A 13709-nucleotide genomic window follows, 5' to 3' on the forward strand; every position below is an offset into this window, starting at 1 on the left:
TTAATTGCATATTATAAGCAACTGCATAAACAACATTCCACAGATTAAATTTGCCTCCTCTGGGTTAGAATTTTTGACTTTTTAAAGAAATTAACCTCTGTTATTATGGGCTTGCATCTCATTTTTCTTTTGTGTAGTGCATTGAAAGGGAAAGACGTGGCTAGGGTGATAGGAATAACAATATGCCAAATAGATATGTCCAAGCACATTTCTCTCACCCAGCTCTCCACTCTGCTGCTGTCCCCTGTCCTCTCTTCTGTACAGAATTAGAGTCTGCTTCACTGTCAAGATTAATTTTAAACAACAGAGCCTGATCATGACAATCAAATAGCCTGTATGTAGATACTTTATAAAAGGTATTACTGTCTCAGCCAAAATTATCTAATTATAGGATTTTGTGATAGATGCACTACAGAAAACCAAAAATTCAACAGGACAGAAGTCCTCTTCACTTTTTACAAATGAGAAATGAAATTGTTAAAAGCAATCATGAGCTTCTGAAATCAGATTATCCCATTGTCCTGCAGGGCAATTTGGCACTGAAGCATTGTTCCTCAGGAGTTGTTTCCCCTCCTTAAGTATACAAAAGCCAGACTTATTGATCAGAACTTCTAAGATACCCTGTAGTAAGGAATAATAATATTATATTCATGTTTATTACACTGCTTCAAAATTTGATTAAAAGCAACCATTTGTGAGCCCACAAAGAATGCAAGTCTTAAAAGGTCAGATGAGAGGAATCACTCTAAGGTTCTGAGCAGTGCCAAGAATACTCATTTATTCTGAGGACAATATAGAACAGCCCATAAACTTCTGCACATGTGATCTTTTAATATGATAGTGGAACACAATTTACTGGAAACAAGGAGAGGAAGTTCAAATGTCTTACACTGACAAAAAGTTTATCAGTAGAAGTGAACATCTTACAAACTGATATATTTTTTTTTTCAGTAGCTTTTCCTGCATGAGAGACTACAGACAAGATAGTTAACTATAGTTATTGTTCATTATTAAGCCCTTTTACTGATAGTGTTTCCATCCTCAGCATAAACATAGGCAACATAAGTCTTCAGTGTTGGAAACACAAACTGCAGCATTTTCTTATAGATAAATATTTTAATATTTGGAAGAATGATTTTTCAAATATTCATATTGGTTACTGTCACAAAAACGTGGATTTCCTAAACACATAAAATGGAAAGTTGAATTTATATATTCTTTATGAATTAGACACTCAGGCACGAATGGTAATTCTTTTACAATAAGGTCTATGTGTATGGGATGCATAGATATTGGATAGTTACATCTCTTTTGAAAACATGCATAGGAACATAAAATGGCAGAAAATCTGGTCTAGGTATGAAAAAAATGACTGTGTGCAAACCCGATAACCTCATTAGTGTCAAAGACTGACAACTTTGTCTCTTATTTCATGCTGTATACAACAGCAATAACCATGCCTCAGCTCTTTAGGAAGAATAATGGTTTCAGTGAATTAGGTTGGAAGTTAACTTGAATGTTGATTCATACCTTAATTATATCATGTGTCCTAATAAGTAAAAGCAGCTAAAAGATGGACAATGCATGGTAATACGACCAACGTTCTCTATCCTGCTTATTTGTCAATCTTGCACTCCAGCCAAACAGATTTTTAGATTTGTTATTGTAAACCCAAGAGTCACTGCAAACCGATGCAAAAAACAAAACAAAAAAACAACAACAAAAACCCAGCTTCAGAGCTATAGAGACTGGAAAAGAACAAGAGATACACTCGGATAATGATAACTTAATGGCAGTTGGCAGAGAGCCTGACTGAGAATCAAAAACAGTACCAATTTGTTAATTCAGGTTTGCAAATCTTGAAAAGCCAATGACACAGCATAAGCAGAGGTGGTGATAGTTTCATATCCCTAAGATTAAAAGCTGAAGATTAGACTCAAAAGGTCAAATATAAAAATATAAAAATATGCAGAAAATAAATAATAATAATAATAATAAATAGAACAATCCCAGATTAAAATAGTTTTGTTCTCTTAACAGAATAAAACCAGCACAAAAGGTAGGTAGGGATAGAGGCTGGGGAGAAGACAAACAAAATATGCTGATTGAAGATTGTGACTGTGCATATGTTTGTTTGAAGCAAAAATAACAATTTCCTTTGAGAATGGAGGGCTAGCAACAACACTCACATGCAGAGAATATCTGCATGTAGCTACTGAAGTCAACTCTTCAGCTCCTTTCTGGTTTGAACTGAAGTGCACAACACAGAGGTGACTCCACATGCACATCTCAAGAACCCCACAGGTCACAAAGACTGTGTGCTTTTGAGACATGGGCTTATTGGCCACAAAAGAGATTGCCATGCCCCCTCACCACACACTGCTCTGAAACCAGCCACAGTATCCAACTTGTCCTGCAAGCATGACACACCAGGCCATGCCAAGCAGTGGGCTATGACCTCCCAGGCCACAGCTGGGACTCAAGCAAGACATTTCATGATACACTTGTGAATGCCTGTACATCAGTAGCACAGATATTTCTATCACTGCCACTCCACCTGAGTGTCTTCCTCCTAAGCTGGAGACCTATGCCCTGATGAGCACACATAGGGCCCTCCCTGTGACTGCAGCGGGTGCTATTTCACAGCCTTTCATTGCACTGTGCTTGGAGACTTTTACCTCATTCTGTGATTCCTTCCATCATCAACATGGCTTCCAGTACCCAAGACTGGTGTTGTGCTGGTTGGCTTTTCCACAGCCTCTGAGTTTGGCCTAGAGATAAAGCTGCAAAGGACCCCAAATAGCTGGCCATACTCCCTCCATACGCTCTGTGAGTACAAAATACTATCTGCCTCAGAAAGATGAAAAGAGCCTGCCAAAACCATGCCTCATTTGAAGTATCTGGCTGGAGAAATTCACTTGTTATTAGATCAGAATAAACAAAGCCGGATGACTTATACATCCTCCACAAGGGTTTCTATGGCAATCTCATACCAGGCTCTCTGTCTGAAGACACCACACAAGAAAGCTCTTCCCCGATTGATTCTGCAGTGCTGTTAAGGGCCTAGAATTGCTGCGGTCACAGATCATACTGCTGCTGCTTTCATTTCAGAAAATTGTCATAATGATATCAAGCAAAGTGGTTTCAAGTGCATCAAAACACTGGATACAGTTAAAAAAAAAAAAAAAAAAAAAAGGAAAAGAAAAAGAAAAAAAAAAAGAAAAGAAAAAGAATTTAAGATGATTTTATGCCAATCTGCAGACTATCAAGCACACACCGTGGATGAAACAGAGAACAATACTGGATTCTGTATGTAGTCTGAAGGAAAAATCAGCCTTTTAGTAGCTAAAGGGGAGCTATAGGAAAAAAGGGGACACACACTTTAGCAGGGTCTGTTGTGATAGAACATGGAGAAATGGTTTCAGGCTTAAAGAGGGTAGATTTAGTTTAAATAGAAGGAAAAGTTCTTTTACAGTGAGAGTGGTGAAGCATCTGAACAGGCTGCCCAGAGATGTGCTTGATGCACCATCCCTGGAGACTTTTAAGGCCAGGCTGGACCAGGCTCTGGGCAACCTGATCTAGCTGTGGATATCCCTGTTCATTGCAGGGGAGTTGGAATAGATGACCTATAAATGTCCCTTTCAACTCTAAGGATTCTGTGAATCTAAGATTCTATAGGAATAATACACAGCATGCCTGCACCTCACAGGAGAGAAAAGTTCCTCCCTATAGATAAATTCTGAGGCTGAGACTTAAGAGACTTCAGCTTGACTTTCACCAGAGCAACATAATGTGGGAAGTGTTCCCCTATGAAATAGGTTAGCATTTATATGGGAAATCTTAATGTGAATAATTCCAAGTTGCCTAATTATAAGGATTGATACAGGGCATCCAAGTAGATAGAGTTCTGTAACACAAATGGTGTGAGATAAAAAACAAACAAACAAAAAACCCACAATAATTAAAAGATGCTACTTTATTGGACACATGAAGAGTAATTCTACTTTTCAAAATATTTACTCTGTAAATCCAGCTTACTAAACAGATTCCTTGATGTGCCATGATAGGAGGCAAAAATTACCAGCATCTGTCCTAGAGACAGCACTTCTAACAAAATGGATGTCGAGCATTTGCAAAATATATGAAGGCAATATCCACAATAAAAGGAAGTGGGGGCAATCTAAAATCATGAAAACATCACCAAGCCAGGCAGAGAACAGTTCTGACCATCACAACGCTGTGTCTAAAAGCTTTGGATCCCCCTCCCTTCTCTTCAGATAACTTGCATCATTTGGGTAAACACTAGATATTTAAACTGAAAACCAGCTCACCTGTACTATGCATGAATCTTAGAATCATTAATGTTAGAAAAGACCTCTAAGACCATCTAGTCCAGTGACCAGCCCATCCCCACCATGCCCAGTGCCCACGTCCCTCAGTGCCACATCCACATGGCTCTGGAACACCTCCAAGGACAGGGACTTCACCACCTTCCTGGGCAGCCTGTGCCATTGCATCACTGCTCTTACTGAGAAGAAATTCTCTCTAATATCCAACTGGAATCTCTCTTGATGCAATTTAATGCCATTACCTCTTGTCCTTCACTGTTACTTGGGAGAAGAGGCTGACCCCAACAGGAGCTGTGGATACTCCCCTCTGTCATAAATATTCTGCAAACCACAGCTGCACGTCCCTCACCAGGCACCATCTTCCTAATTACAAGTCATGCACACTCGCCATGAACTGTACTTTGGTTAGTTACAGCCAGAGTGACTGTGAAGTTATACTACAGCACAGCCTTGCTGTCTCTAGATACTCAGATATCTGGTGAAAAAAATCATGCTATGGGCATGAAGTCTGAAAAGCACTGGTAAGTACATGAGGCATTTCAATGTATTAGAGAAGCCTGATTTTTCAGGGACTTTTAACCTTTCAAACAGAGGCCAAACTGTGTCACATCAAGCACTTCAAAACAAAGAGAAAATTAACTGTTACCATGGAAAAGGCAACTGTCTGCTGTTTTTCTGGATGTTTATTTGCTGGTTTCTTACACAAAGTGTATTTGCTTTTTATGCAACCAGTGGTGGGGTGAAAGTTTACAAAAAACAACTTAATACAACATTCCTTCTTGAAATCTTTCTTCATTACCCTTCTATACATAAGTGAGATTGTTACATTCTGTGAAAGGCTACAAGCTCATTGTTGTGGTGTTCTAGCAAGCTATAATTGAATAATTTAAGGACAAAATCATTATGGAAAGACTTAACATTTTCCTTATATTAACAGTGGAATAATTTTTAGACTTTTCTGCTCATTATTGTAACTTACATCAGTAAAGTAAAGCGATTGTCAATACATCCTCATTAAAGTTCCACTGTAACAGCATGCTAACACTGAGATTGTTGTTTCTGTTCTGCTGACGGAAAGCCTAATTTTTTCAAGATACAATTGAGTAATTAAATCTGGCAATAGCCACCTAAGAATTATGTCTCATTATTCAACCCAAAGCCACTTTGCCAAGTTAACATGAACCTGCCAATAACAGATGCAAAACATTTCTATCATGATTACAGAGTAAACTCTCCCTTCCTTTCTCTTCATTGTCTTTCTTCCCCACAGGATTTTGCTTTCATTGCAATCTTTTGGTGCACCTTGAGTTTTAAAATAAAGGCAAAATGTACTCAATTGCATCAGACTGACTCCAGGGAAATCACGAACGGACAGCAACACACAGAAGGCTGATAATGAAGGTACTGTTTCCATACTACAGGTCTGTCTGATCTAAAATTGCCACTGAAACTGCATAAAAGATCTTATTAATTAAATTATACTCCCTTAAATTTGCACAGAACAGTAAGAATACACAGCGCTGATCACATGCCTGTATTTATTTCTCCTTTCAGCATTGCCTAACACCAGAATACTACTGCTCAGCTTCCTGTTTGTCGGAGGCTGCATTTGGTCTTTCTGTGAGCTTTTTCATTATCCCTGTTGTGCAATTGGCACTGGGGATGTGGGTGCACTTCTGCATTTTCTTTTTCAGATAGAAGAATTTCATACATATAATTTCTCCCCCTCAACGTCCATCAAACATAATCTAGTTGATTCACTTCAGATTTACACCATAAAGGAACAAGTATTTTCTGTCACAGAGTACACTGCTTAACTTAGAGCAAGCCACTCTCGCTAGTTTCAATGGCGCTACTGTCCAGACACTTCAAACAGTTGCAAACTGTGTCCTGGAGGGTACAAAGACAGTTTCTCATGGACAATGTTAACAGAAACACAGTGCACATGAAGAAGAGGGAATTGTACTCAGAGGACAATTCTACTCCTACGTACATACCCATGCAATTTCCAAGTCCAAAATCTGGCTGCAGTAAACATCTCTCCCCAGCACTTCTTCTACGCCCCAAAAACAGAGGCAGAAAAAGGTTAACTAGCATGGACTTCACAAGGGAGCATTCTCCTTCTCCTTACATGTGAATATGTTTGTAGTTTGATAGCACCTAGTTTATGGAAACATCTATGGTGCTCAAGCACCAGCAGACAGAATAGATTTCTATCAGTTAAACAGCAATTGTCAGGTAAATAAATCTGTGAAGAAAAAAAAAAAAAGCTGCAAAACCATCAATGATATAATTACCATAAATATTGAAAATGTCAGCACTGGTATTCCATGGAGGGACACAATGCCTGTCCCATCCTTATGTTCATTATGCTACTATATTTTGATGTATGCCCTTACAACTTGGCTGTTTCTTTTGCTTGCCAGAGTTAATAATGCTCTTAAGACTGCAGAACAACTGAGCTAAAGGGAATACTCTTCGCCACCTTTCAACAATTTGCAGCTAAGCCTGGACTGTGGTGCAAAACTTGCTTCCCAGAGATTAACCATAGATTTATAGCATGCTTCTAGGAACACTGAATTTGCTAATCAATGAATCACACTGCTGTATATACTATTTTATCTGATATTTTTACCAGAAACCAAAGGAGCACATGCTTCATTCAGTAACAGAAACATATGTGATCAGTCAGGTTACCACCTGCGTTAGGTGAAGTTTATAAATGACGCATTTGCTATAGAAAACCACATGAAGAATGTGATGAAAGACAAAGAAAATAGAATCTTGCAATCACAGAATGTCTTACATTGGAAGGGAGCTCAAAGCCCACCCACTCCAACCCCTGCCATGGGCAGTGCTGATCCCACCAGCTCAGGCTGCCCAGCGCCCCATTCAGCCTGGCCTTGAGCACCTCCAGGGATGGGGCACCACAGCTTCTCTGGGCAGCTGTGCCAGCACACCACCACTCTCTAACATTTCCATACTTGGCATCCCAACTATGTTTTGGCCAATACTAAATATCTTGCAGTGAGCATAACACAAAGGCGTGTCTTCACAAAAAAACAAACATGCCCCACAGTCAAAAGATCTTGTATCTGTGGTAGTAGAACATAAGAACATATAATTAAGAAAGAGGCAAATGGAAATTCATATTTTTTGCTTATTTGTAGGCATTGTACATAAGGCCTTTAACACTTTTTTACTGGGGGAGAGTGGTCCACTGTTCTGTTCCTGCAGGAAATTCTTCACCTAATGACATTCAGCTCGATAACAGTAGATGGGAAGCAGAGAGCTTTGTACAACATTTACTCCTCCATCCAAAAACGTGGCTTACAGGAATGTCTTGCTCCAAATGACAATATTATCACTGACTGCTGTCTTTTCTGTTGGATACAGAAAGAAAGCAGGAACCAATCATGTTGCCAGAGCCCAGCACAGGACACATGTAAAAAGAGAAGTACAGGCCATGTTTTAGGAGGCAGATACTGCATTCTTCCAGGGTATTCTGGACACATTCTGCAGGTAGCACTAGAAAAAAGAACTACAGAAAACTATTCCAGATTTACACAGGTGCAACTGATTTTTATCTTCTACCAGTAACTGTGTGTTTGACAGTTTATCTGACACCACCACCCACCAGCAGGTTGGTATGCTGTCAAAACAATCTGAGCAGTATACAACATAAATTGTGCTGCCAATATAGCAAGAAAGGAAAAATCTGCATCTCCTCATTATTCAGTATTTCAGTCCAAGTCCACAGCCAACGCGTAGGTAGCTCAAGTAAATGGAGTTCTTGATCGCAAATCATGGAGCAAAGTAGTGTTCCATGGAAGGGATAATAAAACCAATCACATAGAATATCATATGCTTTATTTCAATATAAAGACTAATTGCTAGTATTTTTTACATTTCAAGTTCCATTCCGATTCATGGCCCTTGGACTCTATAAATGCAACAGAAAACACTGCTGATTCCTTCATGTGGCTGGCAAATCTAAGCATCTGTTTTCTTCAGCCATGAGAGCTCCTTGTTTCTAGCTAGGAACAAACATGTTTTTATTTGGAAATAAGAACTGTCTGTGTCAAAGAATGACAATCCTTAGTGCAAGTTTCAATTGTGGCAGTGTTTCCCTTGTGCTTTGTTCTTGTAATGCAATGTGCTGAAAATTCTTCCAGAATATTTGCACACAGGTTCCCTTTGACTTGCATGCTTTTGGCTATATTTGTCCATATTTGATGCATCTGTTCTGCATTATGTATATAATCAGCCTTAATTACCCATATGTTTGACAAACTGGGCTTCCAATGTCTTAAATTTCATACATAAACTGAGAACAGCACATAAATACACTCCAAACTTCCCAGTGAAAAAGTTGGGAAATTTTGCTCACATCTTTCTTTCCCCAATGTTTATTTATCATAGAAATAATAGAATAGCTTGGGTTGGAAGGGACCTCAAGGAACATCAGGTTCCTATCCCCCCACCACAGGCAGAGTCGCCAACCTCTAGTTCAAGCACTAGAACAGATTGCTCAGGGCCCCATGCAATCTGGCCTTGAACATCTCCAGGGATGGGGGGCATCCACAACCTCTCTGGGCAGCCTATGCCAGCACCTCTCCACTTCCTCAGTAAAAAACTTTCCGTGACATCTAATCTAAATCTTCCATCCTTTAGTTTAAAACCATTCCCCCTCGTCCTGTCACTATCTACCCTTGTAAAAAGTTGATTTTCCTTATGTTTATAAACTCCTTTTAAATACTGGAAGGCCCCAGTAAGGTCTCCCTGTAGCCTTCTCTTTCCAAGGCTGAATAAGCCCAGCTCTTTCAGTCTGTCTTCATACAATCATGGAATCATAGAATGGCGTGAGTTGAAAAGGATCACAGTCATCATCTAGTTCCAACCCTCCTGCTATATGCAGGGTCACCCACCACCAGACCAGGCTGCCCAGAGCCACATCCAGCCTGGCCTTGAATGCCTGCAGGGATGGGGCATCCACAACCTCCTTGGGCAACCTGTTCCAGTGCGTCACCACTCTCTGCGTGAAAACCTTCCTCCTAATATCTAACCCAAATCTCTCCTGTCTTAGTTTAAAATCATTCCCCCTTGTCCTATCACTGTCCACCCTTGTGAACAGTTGTTCTCCCTCCAGTTTATACACTCCTTTCAAATTCTGGAAGGCCACAATGAAGTGTCCTCAGAGCCTTCTCCAAGCAAAATAAGCCCAGTTTCCTCAACCTTTCTTCGTAGGAGAGGTGCTCCAGCCCTCTGATCATCTTAGTGGCCCTCCTCTGGACCCATTCCAAAAGCTCCACATCCTTCCTGTGCTGGGGTCCACAAACTTGGAAACAGTACTCCAGCTGGGGTCTCACAAGTGCAGAGCAGTGGGGGACAATCACCTCCCTTACCCTGCTGGCCATCCTCTTCTTATGGAACCCGGGAAACCATTGGCCTTCTAGACTGCAAGTGCACACTGCTGGCTCATATTCAGTTCTTCATCAGCCAGGACCCCAAGTCCTTCTCAGAAGGGCTATTCTCAAGGAATTCTCACACTTTCTTAGATCTGTGTGATTTTTTAATTTTTTTTTTTTTTTTTTTTTTACACACTTTTACACAATCTTTGTTTCAGATTACTTCATATTAATTCAATCCTGAACTTTCAGGGTGTGGTTCTTATGCTGATTCTTTTTGGCTGGAAAATCTTCGTCAAAATTGGCTGACTATATATAAATATTCAGGAAACAAACATCCTTCCAAAGTTTTTAAAACAAGTCTTTTAGCCTTTGAGTCAGTACAAGGCATTTTGTTACCCATGGGAAAATATGCCCAGTTAAGTTAGTTAGAAAGCTCTGAGGATCATTTTCTAGATCTTAAAAGCTGAAATATCGGAGCATTCAGTAAAAAACTCCCAGAGCATTCAGGGCTGTACAGCCATTAACATGCAGTTTTTAAGGAGTGTGAGAGTTGGTGGAGCTCCTTGCAATCCACTTCATGTATCAAAGAAATGGGGTGTTCTCCATCCTAGGGCTACAGAGCTGAAACCCAAGGCCCCTGTAACTGTGGACTTAGCTTGGGGAACAAGTAGTGGAGACAGGACTGGGACAGTGCATCAAGTATGACAGCAACTTAAAGAATCATAAAATCACTGAGGTTGGAAAAGAACTCTGAGACCATCTAGCCCAGTCACCAACCCATCCCCATCATGCCCACTGCCCACGTCCCTCAGTGCCATATCCACACGGCTCTTAAACACCTCCAGGGATGGTGATTCCACCACCTCCCTGGGCAGCCTGTGCTACTGCATCACTGCTCTTACTGAGAAGAAATGTTTCCTAATTATCTAACCTGAATCCTGCTAAGTAGTAAGGTACAAGATCATCATAAGATACAGCTCACACACTGTCAGTTTACTGTCCTTGACAAATGAGGGATGACACGGTCTAAATCAAAATGCACAACCAAAGAGTGAGAATCAGTTAAAACCAGAAGAGCACCTTCAGTTCACTAAAAAGTCTTCTAAAGAGAAAATGGGAACAATATTATAGGTGTATACATATGAATTCCCCGTGGATATGAGGAAAGTCTTTAACTCCACATATCAATTTAACATGCTTGAGTATAAAATGTTATAATTAGCATTAACTGCAGAATGTGGACACTATCCATTAAGCATGACACAAACATGTTCCTGGGGCTTTTACTGGCCACTATCCACCCTTTTAATGTGCGCACACATGTAAAAAGAGAAATTAAGCCCAAGCTCTGCAGCTCTCTCTCTGCATGGGTCTAGAGGTACTTTTTCGGGCAGTTTAGACAGCTTGAACACAACCCTACACAGTACAGCAGAAAGATCCCAGTGATAGAGGCCACCAAAGCAGAGTTCTTCTTTCAAGAGTTCTTCCCACCACAAAGGGTTCAGTGCAAGAAGCACCCTTGGTGCCCAGCTTGCACCCTTCCTACAGGTGCAGAATGCATACAGATGTGTGTATACAGAGGCCAGGAGGAGGATGGGCAAGAAGATTGCATTGGCTTTTACAGGAACTATCTCTCAAGGCCATTCCTCCTTCCAAGAAACAGATACCTCCAGAGGTGCCAGTCACAATTTGAGATGTGTTTTGTTAGGCACAATATGAATACTTTAAAAAGCCACTGTCTCATCACTGGGAAGCTCTCACAAAATAGCAAGCAGCTTGCTCGTCTCTCATATACATTTCATGTATAAAAGAACAGGTTTATCCCAATGTTTCCTATCATTTCTGGTAAGCATCAAGTAGAGTATTAAGAATATAACAGTAGCAGAGGAGAGAGTAACCTTATCAGATGAGCCATCTGGAAATGTATCTTCAGAGAAACAAGTAGCAGCAAGTCAGTTCTGGGATGAGAAAGATGTAGAGTGGGAAATCCTGCCAGAGCTGGAGCATATTTTACTGTTTATCTCACCAGAATCGAAATCTTAGATATCCATTTATAAGAGCAGAAATCAGCTCTTCATCCGTAGCTGGGGTGTAGGTATCATGGTACAGACCGAGCAGCTGTGTGAAAGGCAAAACAAATCAAGGGCTGACAGGAATTACTGTGCCCAGCTACAATTAGTACTCAGTATTAAAGATGGTTTAATTATGAAATAAGGCATTTATTGTTCATTTTTCTACAGTCACTTTTTTTAAGTGATGTATGTCTTAATCCTTAAGGGGCAAACTATGCCACTGGCATGACATAAGGGTTTCCATTGGCAAGAAAAATGTTTCTGTACCTCAAGAGTGTTGTGGTGTTTACTTGTCCTCCTAATGCCTCTGACAAACTTTCAGGGACTGCAACACCTTGAAATTTCCTGCTTGACTCCATTTCAGACTTGACAGTAGGCTTTAATCCATGAAGTGTTCTGAACTAACCTATTGATGCTCACACTATGAGTCCAGATGTCGAATAGAAATGCCCAGTTTAATTTCCAAATTCCTACCGTAGATTGGAAAGCCAGAGGAGCAATGTGCCCTCCAGGGATGAGAAGCTTCGCAGAGCCCTTGAAACCATACTCAGTCCACACATTATTCGTGGTAATTCCTTAAGTGGACTATGTGCCTTACAGGAACGTTAAAGATGAAGTGCAAAGGACTTGTGCTATGAGGAAAACATCTGGTAAAACCAAAAAAAACCGTGCTACTTTGTGTATAAATTCATTGCAGTTTAATCACAGAATCACAGAATGGTTTGGATTGGAAGGGACCTCAGAGCCCCAACCCCAGCCATGGGCAGGGCTGCCCCCCACCAGCTCAGGCTGCCCAGGGCCCCATCCAACCTGGCCTTGAACCTGCAGGGATGGGGCACCACAGCTTCTATGGGAAATGGGTCTGAGCCGTATTTTGGGACACACTGTCCTGCTAAGGAGTGAAGCACCCACCACTGTGGGGAACTCAGCTGTCTGCAGGGTGCATCTCCCAGCAACACCACCTGTAGCGACCAATCAGTCAGTGCAGGTATTCCCAGCCGCCTTTCCGCAGCATTTAGCAAAAGAGCACCAACACCAGCACTGCACGAGCAACTCAAAGAAAGCACCGATGCAAAACACCGTCGTTCTCGAGATGCAAACTCGCCGGCACGTATCCCTACACACTTCCACACCCGCAGACGTTAGAAAGTCACTTTTCCCTACAGATTTCTCTCCGACGAGCAAAAAGTGCAAACCAACACGGGAAGCGGACACATCCTAATACGCCCACATGGGATTTTTTCCTTTCTCTCCTGTTTCCCATCCAAGTGAACCCGGAGCGACGGCAGACCCGACATCCCATGAACGACCGCCCAATCCCCCGAGGTGCCCGCGTGGACGGGGCGATCCCGGGTACCCAAGCGGGCGCTCCGCAGCCCCAAGCACCGTTCTCCGGCGCTGGATGAGCCCCGGGACCGCTCCCGGCGGCTATGTCTCACCGAAGACCGACGCCACGCTCTCTCAAACCCACCTGAGATACCGCCCCCGACCACCACTACATCGTACGGCTCGGCCATAGCCCTGCCGCTCGCTTCGGCCGCTGCCTTCATCCCACCCTTCCTCAGCGGCGGATCGGGACCGGCTCCCGGTAGACGGACAGAGCCGCGCCGTCCCGCCCGCCCCGCCTGCCAATGGGCGCCGCCAGTGGGAGGGACCTCGATAAGCCACGCTCCACCCGCGGTCCACCACGCTCCCGGCCCGACGGGTCGGTCGGGTATCACGGTGGGTGCGGTGTAAGGGGGGTCATAGGCGATACAGCTTCTGTGCTGTTATTGCTGTGCTGATCGCTGCTGACAGTGAGCATGGGACATCTGGAGATGAGTGGGACTCTGGTTACAGGTGGCAGCAGCAAAGCATTAGCGTTTGCTAGAAACAAA

The 13709-nt window shown here is 42.1% G+C and overlaps 1 protein-coding gene across 1 annotated transcript in view; it reads right to left on the minus strand.

Moving 5' to 3' along the window:
- Positions 1 to 13455, minus strand: part of LOC107324276 (amine oxidase [flavin-containing] A) — a 41243-nt gene extending 27788 nt beyond the window's left edge. Inside the window, exon 1 of the mRNA XM_015884172.3 lies at positions 13304 to 13455. Coding sequence (XP_015739658.3) covers positions 13304 to 13382 — 79 coding nt within the window. The 5' untranslated portion in view covers positions 13383 to 13455. The remainder of the gene's footprint in view (positions 1 to 13303) is intronic.
- Between the last annotated feature and the right edge of the window lie 254 nt (positions 13456 to 13709).

The sequence above is a fragment of the Coturnix japonica genome, chromosome 1, assembly GCF_054131305.1.
Source record: "Coturnix japonica strain WE chromosome 1, WE-NBRP24, whole genome shotgun sequence".
Lineage (NCBI taxonomy): Eukaryota > Metazoa > Chordata > Aves > Galliformes > Phasianidae > Coturnix > Coturnix japonica.